The sequence below is a fragment of the Eleutherodactylus coqui genome, chromosome 10, assembly GCF_035609145.1.
Source record: "Eleutherodactylus coqui strain aEleCoq1 chromosome 10, aEleCoq1.hap1, whole genome shotgun sequence".
NCBI classification, from domain to species: Eukaryota; Metazoa; Chordata; class Amphibia; order Anura; family Eleutherodactylidae; genus Eleutherodactylus; species Eleutherodactylus coqui.
This window is the reverse complement of record NC_089846.1, coordinates 100,275,409-100,293,065: the sequence shown is the minus strand read 5'-3', so window position 1 is coordinate 100,293,065 and position 17,657 is coordinate 100,275,409. Positions and strand designations below refer to the sequence as shown.

Genomic DNA, 17,657 nt, shown 5'->3' with positions numbered 1-17,657 from the left:
GGTACTAGAGCCTCCATGCCCGCCTGTATCACATCTTGTATTTAAGCTAGAGGCGGTACAACAGGGTACTAGAGCCTCCACGCCCGTCTGTATCACATCTTGTATCCAAGCTAGAGGCGGTACAACAGGGTACTACAGCCTCCATGCCCGTCTGTATCACATCTTGTATCCAAGCTAGAGGCGATACAACAGGGTACTAGAGCCTCCATGCTTGCCTGTATCACATCTTGTATTTAAGCTAGAGGCGGTACAACAGGGTACTAGAGCCTCCATGCCCGCCCATATCACATCTTGTATCCAAGCTAAAGGCGGTACAACAGCGTACTAGAGCCTCCATGCCCGTCTGTATCACATCTTGTATCCAAGCTAGAGGCGGTACAACAGGGTACTAGAGCCTCCATGCCCGTCTGTATCACATCTTGTATCCAATCTAGAGGCGGTACAACAGGGCACTAGAGCCTCCATGCCTGCCAGTATCACATCTTATATCCAAGCTTGAAAGCGAAAAGCCATAAAACCATTCACATAAAGTTGTTTCAAGGTTTTTGCCTCCTTACACATCTGCAAGGTGCTCTCCTTAAGGAGAGAGGATATATTTCCTGACTCCAAAAACAGCCGTCTGTGTATGGATTCTGACTTTTGGTTTTCAATTCACAGTCACTGTTATAAAGACCTGTATAAAGAGTCTGACATTGCTTTGCAGGAATGCTGCCATCCAATAGGTGGTGCTGCAGAGGTATTGTTCTATCTCCTTTATTTGGATATATTTCCCTACGGAGCTTGCATGGCCCTATAGGACTCCTCACACACTTCTTAGGTGTTCTGCTGAAGGAGAGATGATACCCTTCCAACCCAGGTATTTTTTTTTTGCATGAATCGGATTACATTTTCTGATACAGTCGTGGTTCTTACTAGAGATGAGCGAGTGTACTCACTAAGGCAAATTAGTCGAGCGAGTATTGCCATTTTCGAGTACATGCCCACTCGTGCCAAAAGATTTGGGTGCTGGCAGGAAGGAACGGAGGGGGGGGGGGGGGGGGGAGATCTCTCTCTCTCTCTCCCCTCCTCTCCCCCATGCTCACTCCCGCAACTCACCGCTCACCCCCGATGGCCCCTGAATCTTTTGGCACAAGCAGGCATGTACTCGAAGATGGCAATACTGGCTCAAGTTATTTGCCTTAGCGAGTACACTCGCTCATCTCTAGTTCTTAGCCCTCGACTGTAATGGACAGGGCACTGGTTCTAGTTCCTTGCCCTGTATGGATGAGAGGAAAGAATTCTGAACTTCATTATGGGGAAGCCTCTGGGATGGCTGACACATACTAATTTGTATACTTATTCCCATGGTCTCTTAAGTGAGAAACAGTAAGCCCCATAAGCTATAGAGGTAGGAAATGGCTGTAGGCGAGGGGCCAAATGCATCTTGGCATGCAACTCTGCATTTGTCAGAAGTTGGCATATTGGTCTGGGTGAGATGGAGAATAAAAAGACAGAGAATATCCCCAAATCAGGGAAAACCACTTGGATTTTTAAATGCAATGTAGTCACCTATAAGGGCTGCAGAGCACCTGTACAAAACTGGGATACACTTCTCTATGGCGACTGTAGGGTAGTATAATGCAATACTTTATAAAAGGTGAGGTTGTGTAAATAGGGATTGTAATATTCATGACCACGCACACAAATATAGCACTAACTAGGTAACTTCATCTACACTGCCTCAAACCTTGGACAACGGACACTTTTTCTGGGCACTCCTGTACAGTACATCTAACATACTATGTTCACCTACATCTGCCTATACATGATGAGGAGTTATCTGTTCAGTCGCTGTCGACTTTCGGTCCCCTTGTGGATCAGCATACGCCATGCTTCCCTGTCTTTGGCCACTTCCCTCAGATTTCTCAGAGTAATGTTCATGCCTTGATTGTGTCCAGCCAGCGTGTTCCTTGGCGTCTTCTTCTGGACCCACTGACCATGCCGAGCATTAATGTTGTTTCCGGAGAATTGGCTCGTATGACATGACTAAAGTATGAAAGTCGTTGTTTGGTGATTTTGCTTTCTAGTGATCCTTTTGGTCGGACACGATCTAGGCTCGTCTTACTTGTGACCATTTATGTCCTTGGTATGTGCAGCATACGCCGCCAGCACCACCGCTCTAAGGCCTCGATCCTTCTTCTATCTACTTTCTTGAGTGTCCAGCTCTCGCATGCATATGTGGTTATTGGGAAAACGATTGCATTGATTATATACACTAATGTAATTCACAGTATGCCGCCGCATGCAAGATTCGAGAGGCACTACTCAATGACATTGCAAACTTGCTGCGGACCGCCGACTGCCATGTACTATCTTGGCCCGTATGCACACATAATATACGCCAAGACAGCATGCTGCGTATTTTGTGCAATATGTGGGATCGGCAGTGTGGGAGCCTATGGAAGACTGGTACGGCGTATCCTGCGAGCAAAACCGGGGCGCAAAATGTAACACGATCCTGTGAAGGAGCCCTCAGGGAGCCCTAATGAGTGATTCTTCTGTTTGATGATAAACGTTGGCCATGACCCCAAACACTTCCGTTATTTAGATGGGACAGATGTTGGATTTACATGCAGAGATACCGGATGCACAACAGCAGCCATTGTAAAGAAGTCATAACCCAACTGTCCCAGAACGGCATAGGAGCCTGCACCGGCCCCCTCCTACCCACGTCCCTGCCGGCGTACGTTTTCCATGACAGACGTCTCACTCTGGCTAGCTGACGAGGACGACATCTAATTGCCGACGTTGCATTTTCCTAACCCAAGTCTAATAGAGGCCACAGCACATCTTTTGTACTGGAATGGCCAAACAAGGCGATATCATTTACAACCAGTGTAAAAACAACGGATTAATATTTCATGTGTGTCTGGAAACTAGCGGCCAATGCTGTGCTGCCCGAGGCGGCTGCATAATCTTACTGGAACGTGTCTCAGCTCTGCGCAATGACAAAGGGCAAATCAATATGGGTTTCAGCACCGGAATGGACGTTAAATCCACTCCTATCGCCGGGGTTTAATCCTCAAACCAAGCAATTATTGGGTGGAGGGTCTTCCTCAGAGAGGCAACAACATGGTGCCAATGTAAGATCAACACAAGAAGGTGGTAGTAATACAAACTGTATAGGGGAGGATGCTGGAAAGAGGTCAACACTCTACCAGTTGGGGGTAGAGGACCAGGCCTGTTTCTACTATGGGACCATCTTCAGGCTGGCTGTAATTCCACTAGTATTTCACTTTCAGGACCAACTAGTGGCAGACTACTGTACTGCATACACTTTATATTCTTCAGGGGTGAATAGGTTCAGTACAAAAATATAAGGTGCTGTGAAAAAGTATTTGCCCCCAAGGATGTATGTGCCACAGAGGCAGATCATGTGACTGTTATGGGGCCCAGCTCTGTTTGCCCCATCGCCTTTGTTACGAAGTTGTGCGAACTTATACAGGACCTTCTTCCAAAAAGGAACTACTTTGAGGTGGAGAATTGGCCCAAGGGGCACTTGAAAGGGCATGGAATGGAAAATCACCAGGCGCTCCTGTATTGGGTAATAAAGCCGACACATTAATGGTGGCACATTTCCATTTTTTGCTCTGGGTCCCATATTGTTCCCATGTATGCCACTTTTTGCCCGGCATCAGATTTCTTCTATGTTTGCTAAATTGTCACATTTAAATGTTTCAGATCATAATTAATTCCTCTTAAAGGGCTTTTCCAGGGAAATACTACTGATTACCTGTCCTCAGGATACGTCATCAACAGTTGATTGGCTGGGGTCCGTTGCTTGGGCCCCGACCAGCTGATTGGGTGCCCACAGTCAGCACCACAGCACACAGGGGTACAGAGAGGATGCTGCGGCTCCAGCTTCTCTGTAGTGTCCGGCGCTTGTAACTGCAGGTGTAGCTTCCATTCATTTTAACGAGAGCTGTGCCTGCAGTTACAAGGCCGAACACTACATAGGGTTCAGAGTAGATCCGTCCGCACCATAGCCCACCCCAGTGTGTAGTGGTAACGACAGCAGCTACCAGATCAGCTTTTTAGCTGGGGTTCCAAGCGGTGGACCCCAGTTGATCAACTATTGATGACCCATCCTGAGGACAGGTCATCAATAGTATTTCCCTGCAAAACGTCTTTAACCCCTTCATGACCAAGGCATTTGATGCCTAAATGTCCACAATACAATTTGGGTTACATTCTAAGGGTTAATATTTTTTATCAGAAGCTTATTTTTTTATTTTATTTTTGTGGCATGGATTGGACTTATGGTGCCAGATACGGCCAATATCTTTCACATTTACATGTTATATAGAGAAAATGGGCAGAAATAGTACAAAATTAAAACTTTTCTCTATTTTTAATTTAATGTAATAAATTTGTGACCTCTAACTGGAATACCTGGGAACAAAGGTACCTATATTTGTTTTTTGACCTCTCCTGTCATCACCTGATAATTCGCTCTCGTTGAGCGCCATGTTTATCACTTTTCTTTGCTGAGGGCTGATCATTACACCCTCCCTGTCACTCCATTAGGGCTGAACTGACAAAGTGTCGTCACAGTCTCGTTACTGGCAGAACTTCTATATACATCCGAGCTGCACAGTGCAACAACAATTAGGACATAAATCCACAGATGGTGGACACGTAGTGGTTAATGCCTTTCATGAGATACATGTTGTTAGTAGGCCTCAGTCATGCAGTTCACTGCCAAGCAAATCAGGGAGACAGTCCTTGATTGCAGGCCCCATTCACAGAGTGTAATCACCCATATTCTTCAGTGTTGTGCCTGCACTACCCACCCTGGCCACTGTAATGTGGACAGAGCTGTCTGCACTGACAGTGGGCCATGTGAAGATCCGATTTTTGGGGATCCTGAGTGGTGGACTCCAGCCCAACATTTATTGATGACCTAACCTGGATTGGATCATCCATAGTCAAGTCCATGAAGACCCCTTTAGCGATTAATACTTGTATGTGTTAATGGGAATGGATCGCCTGCATGTTTTACTAATACCAGATACTGATATATTTATTTTCTTTGATGACTATAGATTATTTTATTATATTTTTTTATACATGACTTACCTGAGTTGCTACCAGCATTGAGAGACCCTTTAGTCACATGGACCATAGAAATCTGTAGTCTGAAGACGTTCATGGACTTCTATGGGAGAATGTTCCAGACGCATTTCTGTGATGTGTGCAGAGATCGTTGTGGGGAAGGGGGGGGGGGGGAGGAGGTTAGCTGTGACCATAACCAATTGTGTATGGTGGAACCTGTGTTATCTACTGTGTGTATATGACAGACATCGATTCTGCCTGCGATAATGAGATGACTGTTGAGCAGTGATCTCTATAGAACAAGAAGTGACAGTCTACGAAGCTCGGTGGCCACAGAGAAAACTGCAAGATTTCCCTTTTTTTGTTTTTTTTAACCTGGAAGAAAGCAGTCCGTTAGTTCTACCTATTGACAGTAAGAGACAACTTTGATGGGGACGGAGGGGTTGTGATAGTTCTTATTAAGGGGATCCAGCTGAGAACCAATACCCCACAAAGCTATGTCAAGGGTATCTCCTCCAGTGAGTCAGAGGAGTGTCTGGCCAGGCTAATAACCCTATCATATTGCAAGGATCGTTAACAGTCACATACCGAATTACAGGGTAGCCACCTGCACAATGTGGCAATGAAGAAACAAGTTTTCTTCCTTCTGGAAGACAATTAATTTGCATACTTTTCTCCACAGAGCTTTGCTAATAAGACAAAAAAAATATTTAAAAATGTAATATAAAAATAGTATAAAAAAAAAATATATATATATATAAAAATGGGAGGAAAAAAAAGCCACCCCAAATTCTTAAATACATTCTTAAATTAAAAACTAGGTTTAAGCAATACATCATTGTCTAATTCAATTGTACATTTCCTATCAAGGCTCCTGGAATTGCAGGTATCATCACCGGCATCTGGTGATGGGAGACCTTCAGAGCTTGCATTGTTCATAGTGATTGCTACTGCAGAGGTGAAGAACAGAGTAATGTATCTGGTGAGATGGTCTTCAGAGCATAAAACTGACTATACGGAGTCAGAAGGAGAGAAATATAAAGTTCAGCTTATCCTAAAGTACGAAAATAGTTATGGCAATGAGAAGAAATCTCCAGATCAATTTCCTTCACCACAGCAATATGATCCAGGTAACCAGTGATGTGCCATCAGGCGATTATGGTGATGTGCGATCAGGGGATTATGGTGATGTGCGATCAGGCGATTATGGTGATGTGCGATCAGGGGAATCGGCACGGAAAGAAGAAAAATGGTCTTATTTACAATAATCAGACAGTGAGAAATGGTGAACTCCAGAGTTTGGTAAAGTATCTCCTAAGTGTAAACTCCAATCAAACCAAGCCATGTGACGACCAGCGACAAGAAGGGGGAAGACTGCAGGCATTTCCAGTCTCAGGACCTCAGCATTCTTAAACGGCCGTTACGCCTACGACCTATACAAGTCTATGGGAGAGTGCGCGGCCCTGAGAACAGAGTCAGATTTGCAGTGCTGGCGCAATCTTCAGAAGGGACACCGCGGGAGAGTATAAAAAATGCAATCAAAGAAAATCTGCGCAGTTTCCCCAACACACAGCAGGTTTAAAAATCCGCAAATGTCCATCTTGTGATGCAGTTTTTTTCCTGCTGTAAGTGAACGGCGTTTGTTAATACCGCATTCATTCACTTACATGGCTGAGGAATCTGGGCTGGCCTTTGGCCGCTCCTTAATGCTGACGGACCATAACAGCAGACGACCCATTTGAATGCCATTGTGTCTCAGAGAAACAGAAAGGCAAGACTCCAGTGGGCAAAAGAGCACAAAAATTGGATCACTGGTCAGTAGAAAAACATCGTTTGGTCAGATGAATCCAGACTTCTGTTGCACCGTGCTGATGGGAGATCAGAATCTGACGCAAGTATTAATGACATCTTCCTATCATTGGTCAAGAGTCAGACTGGGGTGGGAGAAGAGTAATGGTGTGGGGAAGGTTTTTGTTGGCAAACCCTGGGCCCTCTGACAGTTGTGGATGGACACCATGATTCACTGCTATGGTTCGAAGGCCAAAGGAGGTCCAAAATGCTACTGGATGGGGTCTCCAATAAAAGTGGTCATTCAGTGTGTACACAAAGTTATATTCTACGTGTAGAGCCTACTTCTACGGTACAACCTCCATCCTTTTCTCCACAAAGACTTTTTAGGACTTTTTAAAAGCACAGAAAAAGCAGATAATGTCAATGTAATAAAAGCGCCAAACAGGAGGCAGGAGAGCCCGCCGGTCCCTGTGGTCAGATTACACACATCATGTGAGCTAATGAATGTAATGCAGATAATGGAGCAGACTCAACAAGAAAGTAGACTTTCCACAAAATATTGTGCCACTGAGACGGTTCCCAAGAATAGGAGCCCCCAGGGTCACACTCTCCCAGCACCCCGAGGCCATGATTAATGGTTGTCGGATAAAGGGCACAGGCTTTCTTACCTTGGCACCTGCTAAGAGCCCAAGGGAAATCGCAACTCTTGCTCGTAAATCCGGCCGGTCTTTGGGCCACACATAGGTGAACATGGCTTTCAAGATTTTCTTTGCATCCACTTCCTTTAGCTAGTGGGGGAAAAAAAAGAAAGCATATGAAGACGTACCACAGGATACAGATGACAGAATCCTATGCCATCCTCTATGTAGTAACATATTAAATTACTTGTAGCACGCCTGTAATATACAGGATACAGTACAGAGGTACATAATGTACAATGTCACCCTTGGCTCGTCAGATTCACTGTGAGAAAGGAAGTTCTAACATGAACAATCCCTTCAAAAAAGAAAAATCTCATTGTTGAGGTCTGGTAGGTAACCGGATACACCAATGTGGTAACACAACAAGCAATGTGAGGAGAAATTTACATAGACTGGCGTTTCAAACGATCTCTATGGCAGCTTTGAGTTGGTGCAGGTTTGCTTTATAATATTACGCGAATAGTACAGTTGTTTGGTTGTTGGCTGCCCCACCCCTTCTGCTAAGTCCCGCCCACTACTCCATTTTCAAAAGTATTGAGGGTAATATAAAAAAAAAAAAAAAGACAAAAAAAGTCACTTTTTTTTTTTTATGTCATGTGACAAGGGAGGATTCACGGGGCTTTTGTACAGCAGCCAGACAATCCATCTAAAATGACAATGGTATCAGGGGCGATGGCCTCAACAGCCCTCATCAGGTGGCCATTAGCTCTCTTCATGGGCTCAGGATGAGATCCAAGAGAACCTAGTGAACTCAATGCTTTAATTGGCCATTCCAATGGCTGAGAGCATTGCGGAGTGTTTTTTTTTGTGTATGCAAAAAGAACATTAACCCCTTAGTGATGGCCCAATAGTGTTTTTACGTTTTGCCATTGCAGAACGTGTATGGAGGGAGATAGCGCCGATATCTTCCTCAATACAGTGCGGGCGTCAGCTGTTTATTACAGCTGACACCCGCGGGCAATAGCCGCGATCGGCCGTACGTCCGATCGTGGCTACTAAACCTTTAAATACCGCTGTCAATTCTGACCGGCATTTAAATCCCCCGAACGATGTTCAGGGGTGCCGTGTGCCCCCCCCCCCCCCCCCCCGAGGTGAGATCGGGGGAGCCATGCAGGTGTCATGGCAGCCGGGGGCCTTCTAAAAGGCCCCAGGGCTGCCTTAGCAGATTGCCAATCAAGCCATCCCCGTGGGGTGGCTTGATAGACTGCCTGTCAAAAAGCAGTATGACGTAATACTGCAGGAGCGATCAAAGCATCGCTGGTTGTGGTCCTCTAGGAAGACTAAAAGAAAAGTATAAAAATAAGAACAAGTTTTACGAATTATTTAAAAAAAATAAATAAATTAAAAAGTACTAAAAGTTTTAAAAAAAAACAAACCTTTTGCCAAATTTGCAATAAAAGAATCAAAAAATATTAAACCAAAAATACGTGTTTGGTATCACTGCGTCTGTAAAAGTCCGATCTATCAAATTAATGCATCATTTTATCTGCATGATGAACGTGGTATGAAGAAAAAATAAAGAACGCCAGAAATGCACTTTTTCGGTCATTCTATTTCCAAGAAAAAATGTAATAAAAAGCGATCAAAAAGTCAATTACTTGCAAAAATGTAACCAACGGAAACGACAGGACGTACCGCACAAAATGAGCCCTCACACAACTATGTCAACGGAAAAATAAAAATGTTATTGTGCGCAGAAAATGGAGACAAAAAATAATTTAAAAAAATGTAATATCTTAAAAAAAATACAAGTACTACAGCAAAAAAAAACAAAAAACTATACAAGTTTGGTATCATAGTAATCGTACTGACACATAGAATGAAGTTATCTGGTCATTTTTGTGCGCCGTAGAAACAGGACGCAACAAAAGATGGTGGAATGTCGTTTTATTTCTGTTTCTCTCCACTTAAATTTTATTTTTTACGTTTTTCAGTAAATTATATGGTATAATAAATAGTACCATTCAAAAATACAACTCGTCCCTCAAAAAACAAGCCCTCATACAGCGACGTCGATGGATAAATAAAGGAACTACGATTTTTTTAAAGGGAGGAGGAAAAAACTAAAATGGAAAAAAAAAAAAGCTCTATCACTAAGGGGTTAAAGAATGCACTCGCATGTTCAAATACGAATTGCCCAAATGCGCAAATACGCGTATGCTCGTGTGAATACGGCCTTATGGTCCATTTGACATTCAGTCGTCATGTCATGATTCTAGTTTGTGCGAGTGAACGAGCTGGTGCCGCCATCACCAGCTTGTTCGCATTTGGGCAGCCTGCTTAGACTGCATGATTCTCAACGAGAAATACTGAATGACCCGTGTGTAAAGCGCACGAGCCGGCACAGTTTTTTATGTCGGCTGCAACTGAACGACGAATGAAGACCGCAGGCAGTTTTCACCTGGCCGAGAAAATCACAAGAGATCTGTGCATTGCGAAGCGGTTTTAATACAAAAACGCCTCGCATCCGCGGGGACATCACATGCTGGCAAGCACAATATCGGCCCGGGTTTCACAGCCCGATATCGCACTCGCATGCGTGAAATGAACCTAAATGCACCTTTAGTGTGGAGTGATATGTGTGAGATATTAATTAGTGTATAAGTTACTTGATCCTAATCATTACAATAACTAGAGTTGAACGATTGCCCATTCACTAGTGATACTCAGGCAATATACTTGCTTACATTGAACTGGAAGAAGGATGACAAGACAAGATGGTTAAGCAAAGCCCACGGAGGCAGTATGTGAATCATATGCTCAACAGCGCCATCCTTACGTCATGGTCACCATTGGGTATAGCTCTGCAGCAGATCATCAGAGGACTATGCACGAGCAATATAGTGCCTATACAACCCATAGTTCCTGAACTATGCCAGTTTCCTGTTCCTGCCAACGTGCTAATGCCAAAGGAACGTGGTCATCATTCCAGCAGAGCCGGCTGCCTGTCCTTGTCCTCATTCTCAGGACTAATGATTGGTGAGAAAGAGGCCCTCTGGTCCTCATAAATATCTGCGACATATACTGGAAGTGCAGGCTGCAGGGATATCACAGCTAGGAGCGGGAGAATTGTTCTAGCTTGCTTAATTGTGCATAAAATGTCAGCACTTCATTTAACAGGTCTGGCTCTGAAGTTGTGTAATCAGGCATTATGAGTCCATTAAGCCATAGCGCACAAGACTATATTTACAGGCTAAATGTGGATTCTAGACGCTCCCAAAAGAGCTCAAAATCTACGCCCAATTTAAAAGGAGGAACGAAGGAGAAGGTGACAATGTATGTAAACTGGGAAGACTGTAGCAAAACCCAAAGTGAAGGTTGTAACAAACAGAAGTGTCGACTAGAGCTGCAAATCACTCAGCGGATTCCGTAAGGTTACTGCTCTGCTCAACATCACTGGCGCCCCAAATTGTAGAGCAACTAAGACATCTCCTGAAGGGTTTAATTAACTAGTTGGGGTCCATAGAAACGTATGTGCTTCCTACTGAAAAGGACAAAACAAAAAAGGAATAAAAAAATTATAAGGAATGCCAAGATCTGATCATTGGCACCGCTCTACTCAGTTTGACAAAGAACAAAATTGTGATTAGCTAGAAGTGAGATTCTCCCGTTGCCACCTGGTTGGCGCCCGCATGACTAATTAGCCTGTGAATGGAGGCTTTGATGCTTAAAAAAAGGATCGTTCTATTCCCCTTATTTGCTTGTGATGGCAAAGACAGAAGTGCTGTCTGGGAAGATTAAAAAAAAGGTATTACCACCAAGCACAAGTAGACTGACGGGTACAGGACTGGTCTTTAAAGACACTGGCACCCCTACTTCACCTGTTCAAGAGGTTATCAAGAAGGTGCTTGTCGTAGAGCAGTCAAGTAGAGTCCAGGATGTGGTAGAAGAGGAAAGTCGCTGCCAGAGTGCCTGTAAAAGCCAAGCCGGAGACAACTGGGATGGTAGTCCCAACCCATAGGCTGGGTTCACACAGGGCGGATTTGCCGGGGAATTTCCCTGCGGCTGCTAATCCCAGGATTAGCCAGCCATGTGGACGAGATTTGTCAAAAATCTCGTCCACACAGGGCGGACAATCCGTCGTCGGAATTAGCCGACGCGGATTCCCAGGACACAGCATGTCAAATTTATTTTTTTTTTCATTGCGGTCTCATTCCCCTCTATGGGAGAGCCGGTCGCAACGGAAAAGCATGCTGGGCTTATCCCACAGAAATCTTGCATTTTTTCGCTGCAGCAAAACCGCGAGATTTCCACGGTGAAACCGTCCTGTGGGAACCCAGCATTAACATACGATACGCTGAACAAGGCTCAGTGGGCAAAGGCCAAGGAGGCATCAATGCCTAAACTGCAAAGAGGAGGAGAATCTCTTTTTGTAGCACACTCTCATAATTAAAGGCATCATGCAGGACACTGTACAGCACTACTGAGCAATGTAGATGTGATTTTAGTAGCTGTCAGACAGTAAACACTTAGCAGCTACAGGGGCACTAACTTTTTAGACCACTTATGCTCACCTACTAGCTCACGTTAGTCTCATAATTATTTCTGTAATATGTTTGCATGAAAAATGTTGTTGCTTTATCATGTTTGAAATGGCTGCCACTAGGGGTCTCCCTTCCAACTGCTTCAGTAACAAGGGCACAGGGATGTTTCCATAGCAACAGGGGTAGGGGCTATCTTCACAGGCAGTTCCCATGTATTTACAGGCTGACATATCAGCAGACACTGTGATAATCTCCAGTGTCTCTGCCTCTCCTGCTATTACAGTGTGTTGTCGTGTGCACATACTACAAACTATAGTGGTGTTACTAACCAACTGACCAGAAGGTCTCCAAATGCAGGATTGTCCTGGGAAAGCAGAGGGTTGGTCATTTAGATACTGCCTCCCCGCTAATTGGAGCAGAGATAGCACAATTCAGCATGGGAAGTAAGGGCAAGGAAGTCAGGACAGTGAACTAGTGGCAGAATGCTAGGCTTGTTACACACCTCTTCCTTGAAAGTGGATTGCAAACAGCAGAGCAACAGAAAAACGGGGAAGACCACCTGGAAATCAGAACTGTAAACAGCAGCCAATGAGGGTAAGGAGAACCTGGTGTATTTTAGAGAACTTGTTGAAAACTCAGATATAGTAACATAGTTCGTAAGGCTGAATGAAGACAATGTCCATCTAGTCCAGTCTGTTAGCCTCCTGTTTTGTTGATCCAGAGGAAGGCAAAAAACCTCAAGAGCAGCAGCCAATTAGCCCTTTTGGTGAAAAAATTCCTTCCCGACTCCCTAATGGTAATCAGACTGTTCCCTGGATCAACCCCTATGCTTTAGCTGCTGCCGCATCTGTCTGTAAATCTCTCTAATGTCTCCCGATAAGACTTCTACGGGCAGCCATAGCCATCATCCTAGTCCTCTTCCTGTTATCCATCTTGTTATTTCTGCTACTAGAGACGGACTTCATATAACAGGCAGTGGACAGCAAATTAGTTAGAAGCCAGACCTGCATTGCCCAGCAGTTAAAAGGGATTTTTCAGGACATAAATCATCATTTTAGGTGAATACAGCAAAGGCTGTTGGAAATGTTAGTGATTATTAATGAAAGTTATAAAAAGCAGTGTACCTTGCCAAAACATACCTAGACAAAGCCCAATCCTCTGGGAAAACGTCCGATGGACAGATGGAACAAAATGGAGCTATTAGGTTTGGGTCTAACAAAATGGGCCCTACAGCAGGAAAAAGAACCACAACACAGCAGAATGAAGAACCATTGACTGCTTCAAAAGATCTTGGTCTGATCTCCATAATCTTTCTAGCTCAGCATCCTTATACTTTTGCCCTTGTCAATGTGATTCCAGATTTCTTGTTGCTTCAGAGATTTTCCGTTGGGCATTGATTCTCATGTCCTCTGGTTCTGGTGCTCTTTAACTCCCTAGTGACCAAACTATTTTACACCTAACTTGTTACGGTTCTTGTACTAATGGGGCACATACCTGCGTTACTTTCCTGAAAATTGCCCCAAAGCTGCTGCATGGTTCTAATCCAGCCACTTATTTCAGTGGTCGGTAACCCTGCCCGACAGGTCTGTCAGTACTAGACAAGCTGCCATTTCTAGTCCCTTTAGCGCCCCCCTGCAATAGACCAATGGAGTGCTGCCCTGATCAGAGACCCTGACTCTTTTCACCGAGTAGAGAGAACGATCACACAGACCGAGGAGAGTGTGATGAGCCAGAGCACAGCGACACCTCTTACTAAATGCAGGTGGTCAGCAGTGAAATGGCGGCATGCGTGTTGAGACACCATCTCCTTTGGACGTGCCTCTAAATATTCTTACCAAAGGTAGTCAATATCCATTATTTTTGAACACAATACAAGTGCCTCAAAAATATTGACCACCACTCATGCCCTCAGTCTTTGGGAAGTAGCAGTGTGACAAATCAGCCAGCAATGTGGAAGATGATCGAGCATCAGTGGGCGAAAACCCATCTTGTCCCTCCGGGATATGTCAGATGGGTGAGAATCCTTACACCCGGTTATGGCCTTAGAAAACACGGCTTTACGTCTTGCTAACTTTTTTCCTATGGCATTCTGGGATGTGTAACTCAGTGGTGACATAATTGATGGAGGAGGTAGCGGTCTTCTTCTCCAGCTTGGATTTTAGCAAAAGTCAATACAGCTAGGTGCTTGGCACATAAAAGCATGAGAAAAAGGGGAAATATTTGATTTTCAGTAAATCTGACAGATTCCCTGAAAAGTGTTTTTTCCTCCAACTCCCTTGCTGGGGAAGTGACTGTACAGAACATTCAGGGACCTGGAGGACTTGATTAGTACTTAGCAATGTATAAATTCTGAAGAAGCAGCTTTTGTACTGCGGCGTTGTGGGGCCTCGGTGTCTGTTCGCACACTACTGAAAGAATCCATATAGCAGTCAGCAGAATGATAAATGCAGCATTGGATATGACTGGAGCAAGAACAAGACGCAACGGGGGAGCAGCACGAGAGAAGATGCATGCGGGGGAGACATCTAGCAGAGCCACTGACCTACGTTGGAAGAGTCTAATACAGAGGTTAGGGAGGAGCGGTCCGCTTTACCGATACCGATGTGTTTTGATAGTTGCACGCTCTTTAACTCCCTCCTATCAGTCTCTACCATATAGTCACTGTAAGTCACAGCTGCCTTCTATAGCACCACAATTACCTCCGTCCTGCACTCAGCCGCCCCGCTCATGGGCAAAAGGACCCCGCCAATCAATAGACAACACAGATCTTAAAAAAAAAAAAAAAACCGAGGAAAGCTTCCAGGGTTGCAGAGCGGCATTGGAAGAAAACCCACTGCAGGGAAGATTTCACATCGTCTGTCCTCAACTTCAAATCCGCACTCGCCTCTACCAACCAGCAACACTCTCATAGCCTGCCTCTCTCACTACCCCAGACAAGTATTTCACAGGTTCAACTCCCTTCTCAGTCCCCCGATGCTACCCGCCAAGGACTTTGCCACACGCTTCAAAGACAAGATTGACACTATTAGAGAAAGCTTAAAACTTCAGTCTCTGCAACCCCTCACCGGCTACTGTGTCCTCTTCCACCGGCTTCCCCACCATTACTGAGGACACGCTCTCCACCTCCCTCACACCTCACCCCCTGCGCACAGGACCCAATCCCATCCCAATCTGACCACCATCTTCATCTCAGCTCTAACCCACCTTTTTAACCGCTCACTGACTACTACCATTGTCTTTAACCTCTTAAGGACGCTGCCTGTTTTGGGCATAAGGACGCAACAATTTTTGGAGGATTTTCATTTCCACTTTTTAAGGGCCATAACTTTTTCATTTTTACGTTGACGTGGCCGTATGGGGGCTTGTTTTTTGTGCGGCAAACTATAGATTTTATTGGTACAATTTTTTGGTGCGTATAATATATTGTAAAACTTTGACGCTGTAAAAAAAAAACCAAAAAAAAAACAAAACATAAAATCAAACAGCATAAATAACACAATACATATCTTCTGCGGATAGGTACGATTGCAACAATGCCAAAAAACATTATTTTAGGTTTTTCCACTTTTGCTTTTGGAAAGAATTATTTTTGCATTGTTGCATTCAAAGTCGCATACCTTTTTTATTTTTCCACGGACGGATTTCTGTGAAGGCGTGTTTTATTGCAACACAAGCTGCAGTTTTTATTTGTACCATTTTTGGGGTACATATGCCTTTTTTGATCTCCCTTATTGAGCTTTTTTTAGAGGTAAAAAAAGCATTTTGCCTGTTTTACGGTTTTTGCTGTGCAGGATAATTAGTGTGCTCAAATTATAGTACAGGTCGTTACGGACACGATAACACATGTGGGATTTTTCTTAAATTTTTTTTCCATATAAATAAGGGAAAATTAGCACAAAAAAAGGGTTTTCTTACACTATTTCTTTTGTTTTTTTTACACTGTTTATGAAGAGGACCCGATCCATACCAGCTATGATCGCTATGGTAAGGCATTGCAGGACTTATGTACTGCAATGCCTTATCGCTGGTTATAGCGATTATAGATAATGACAAAGCAAGACGCCTTTTCTGGCGTCCTGTTGCCATGGCAATCCATCAGCCCTTCACGATTACATTGCGGGGGTCCAAAGAAGTCACAGAGGGAGAGAGCTCCCGCTGTGAACCCTTTACATGCCGCAATCTGCATAGATAATGGCATGTAAGGGGTTAACAGCGGGGGTCGATGTCCTGATGCACACCTGCTGTTGCAGCGAGAGGCCGGCTATCAGTAACAGCTGGCGCCGCATGGTACGGGATTTTTTCAGATTCTGCGGGTTCCACATGACGTAAGGTTGAGCCATGTTGCCTTAAGTACCACCCTGCCATAACATAACCTTACATCCTGTGGCAGGAAGGAGTTACACATGCAGCCTCCAAAAACTATCGCTCGATTCCTCCTCTCCATCTAGCTACTACTGCCTCTTATCACGGCTCCCTCATTTCAAAACTCCTGTAACAGTACGTCTACCTTGAACAGTCTTCTTTACTCCAACTTACTCAACCAACAGTAATCTGATATTTACCACCACTCTACCGAAACCACCCTAACCAAAGTTGCTAAAGATCTGCTAACCACAAAAGCCTTAAAACATTACTCCACGCTCCTCCTCCTAGACCTGCCCTCTACCTTTGACAGTCTTCCACTCGCTCTTGCTACAAACTCTCTCCTCCCTCAGCATCACAAACTTGGCCTTTTCCTACATATCCTCGTACCTCACCGGCTGAACTTTTAGTGTCTCCCACTTGATAATTTCGTCCTTGCCTTCTCTCTGTTGGTGTCCCTCAAAGCTCTGTTCTGGGACCCTGACTCAACATCTACACCTCTGGCCTATGACAACTTATACAATTCCATGGCTTTCAGTACCATCTTTACGCCGAGGACACTCAAATCTACCTCTGTGGTCTAGATGTTACCTCACTGCTATCCAGAATCCCTAAGTATCTATTGTCTATATTCTACTTTTCCTCTCGCTTCCTAAAACTTAACATGAAGAAAACTGAACTCATCATCCCCCCCCCACCTCACTCAACACCTCCATCAGACTAATCAACCACAGTTAACGACTCCATACTTTCACCGAGGCTACAAGTCCATTGTCTCAGTGTAGCATTTGGCTCTCCTTCAAGCTGCACATACCAGCCCTCGCCACATCCTGCTCAAAAACATCTCTTAGATATGATCCTTAATCAACCCAGAGTCAACAAAAACCCTAGTGCTTGTCCTCAGCGCTCCCGACTTCACTACTGCAACATCCTTCTCTGTGGCCTCCCTTACAGGACGGAGGCGGAAGTGACGTCAGACGCCAGGAGCAGCGGCACGAGACGGAGGCACGAGCGAGCAGGGAGCTGAAGGGGACAGCGGAGCAGCTCAGCAGCCGAAGCAGGTGCTGGGGCAGCGGCAGCCGAAGCAGGTGCGGGGGCAGCGGCAGCCGAAGCAGGTGCGGGGGCAGCGGCAGCCGAAGCAGGTGCGGGGGCAGCGGCAGCCGAAGCAGGTGCGGGGGCAGCGGCAGCCGAAGCAGGTGCGGGGGCAGCGGCAGCCGAAGCAGGT

At 44.9% G+C, this 17,657-nt stretch overlaps 1 protein-coding gene across 1 annotated transcript in view; it reads right to left on the bottom strand.

The window, feature by feature from the left end:
* The window catches only part of ABCB7 (ATP binding cassette subfamily B member 7), a 118,361-nt gene that overhangs the window by 63,168 nt on the left and 37,536 nt on the right, over window positions 1-17,657 (bottom strand). The window contains exon 4 of the mRNA XM_066581640.1: window positions 7,554-7,673. Within this exon, the coding sequence (XP_066437737.1) occupies window positions 7,554-7,673 (120 nt within the window). The remainder of the gene's footprint in view (window positions 1-7,553; window positions 7,674-17,657) is intronic.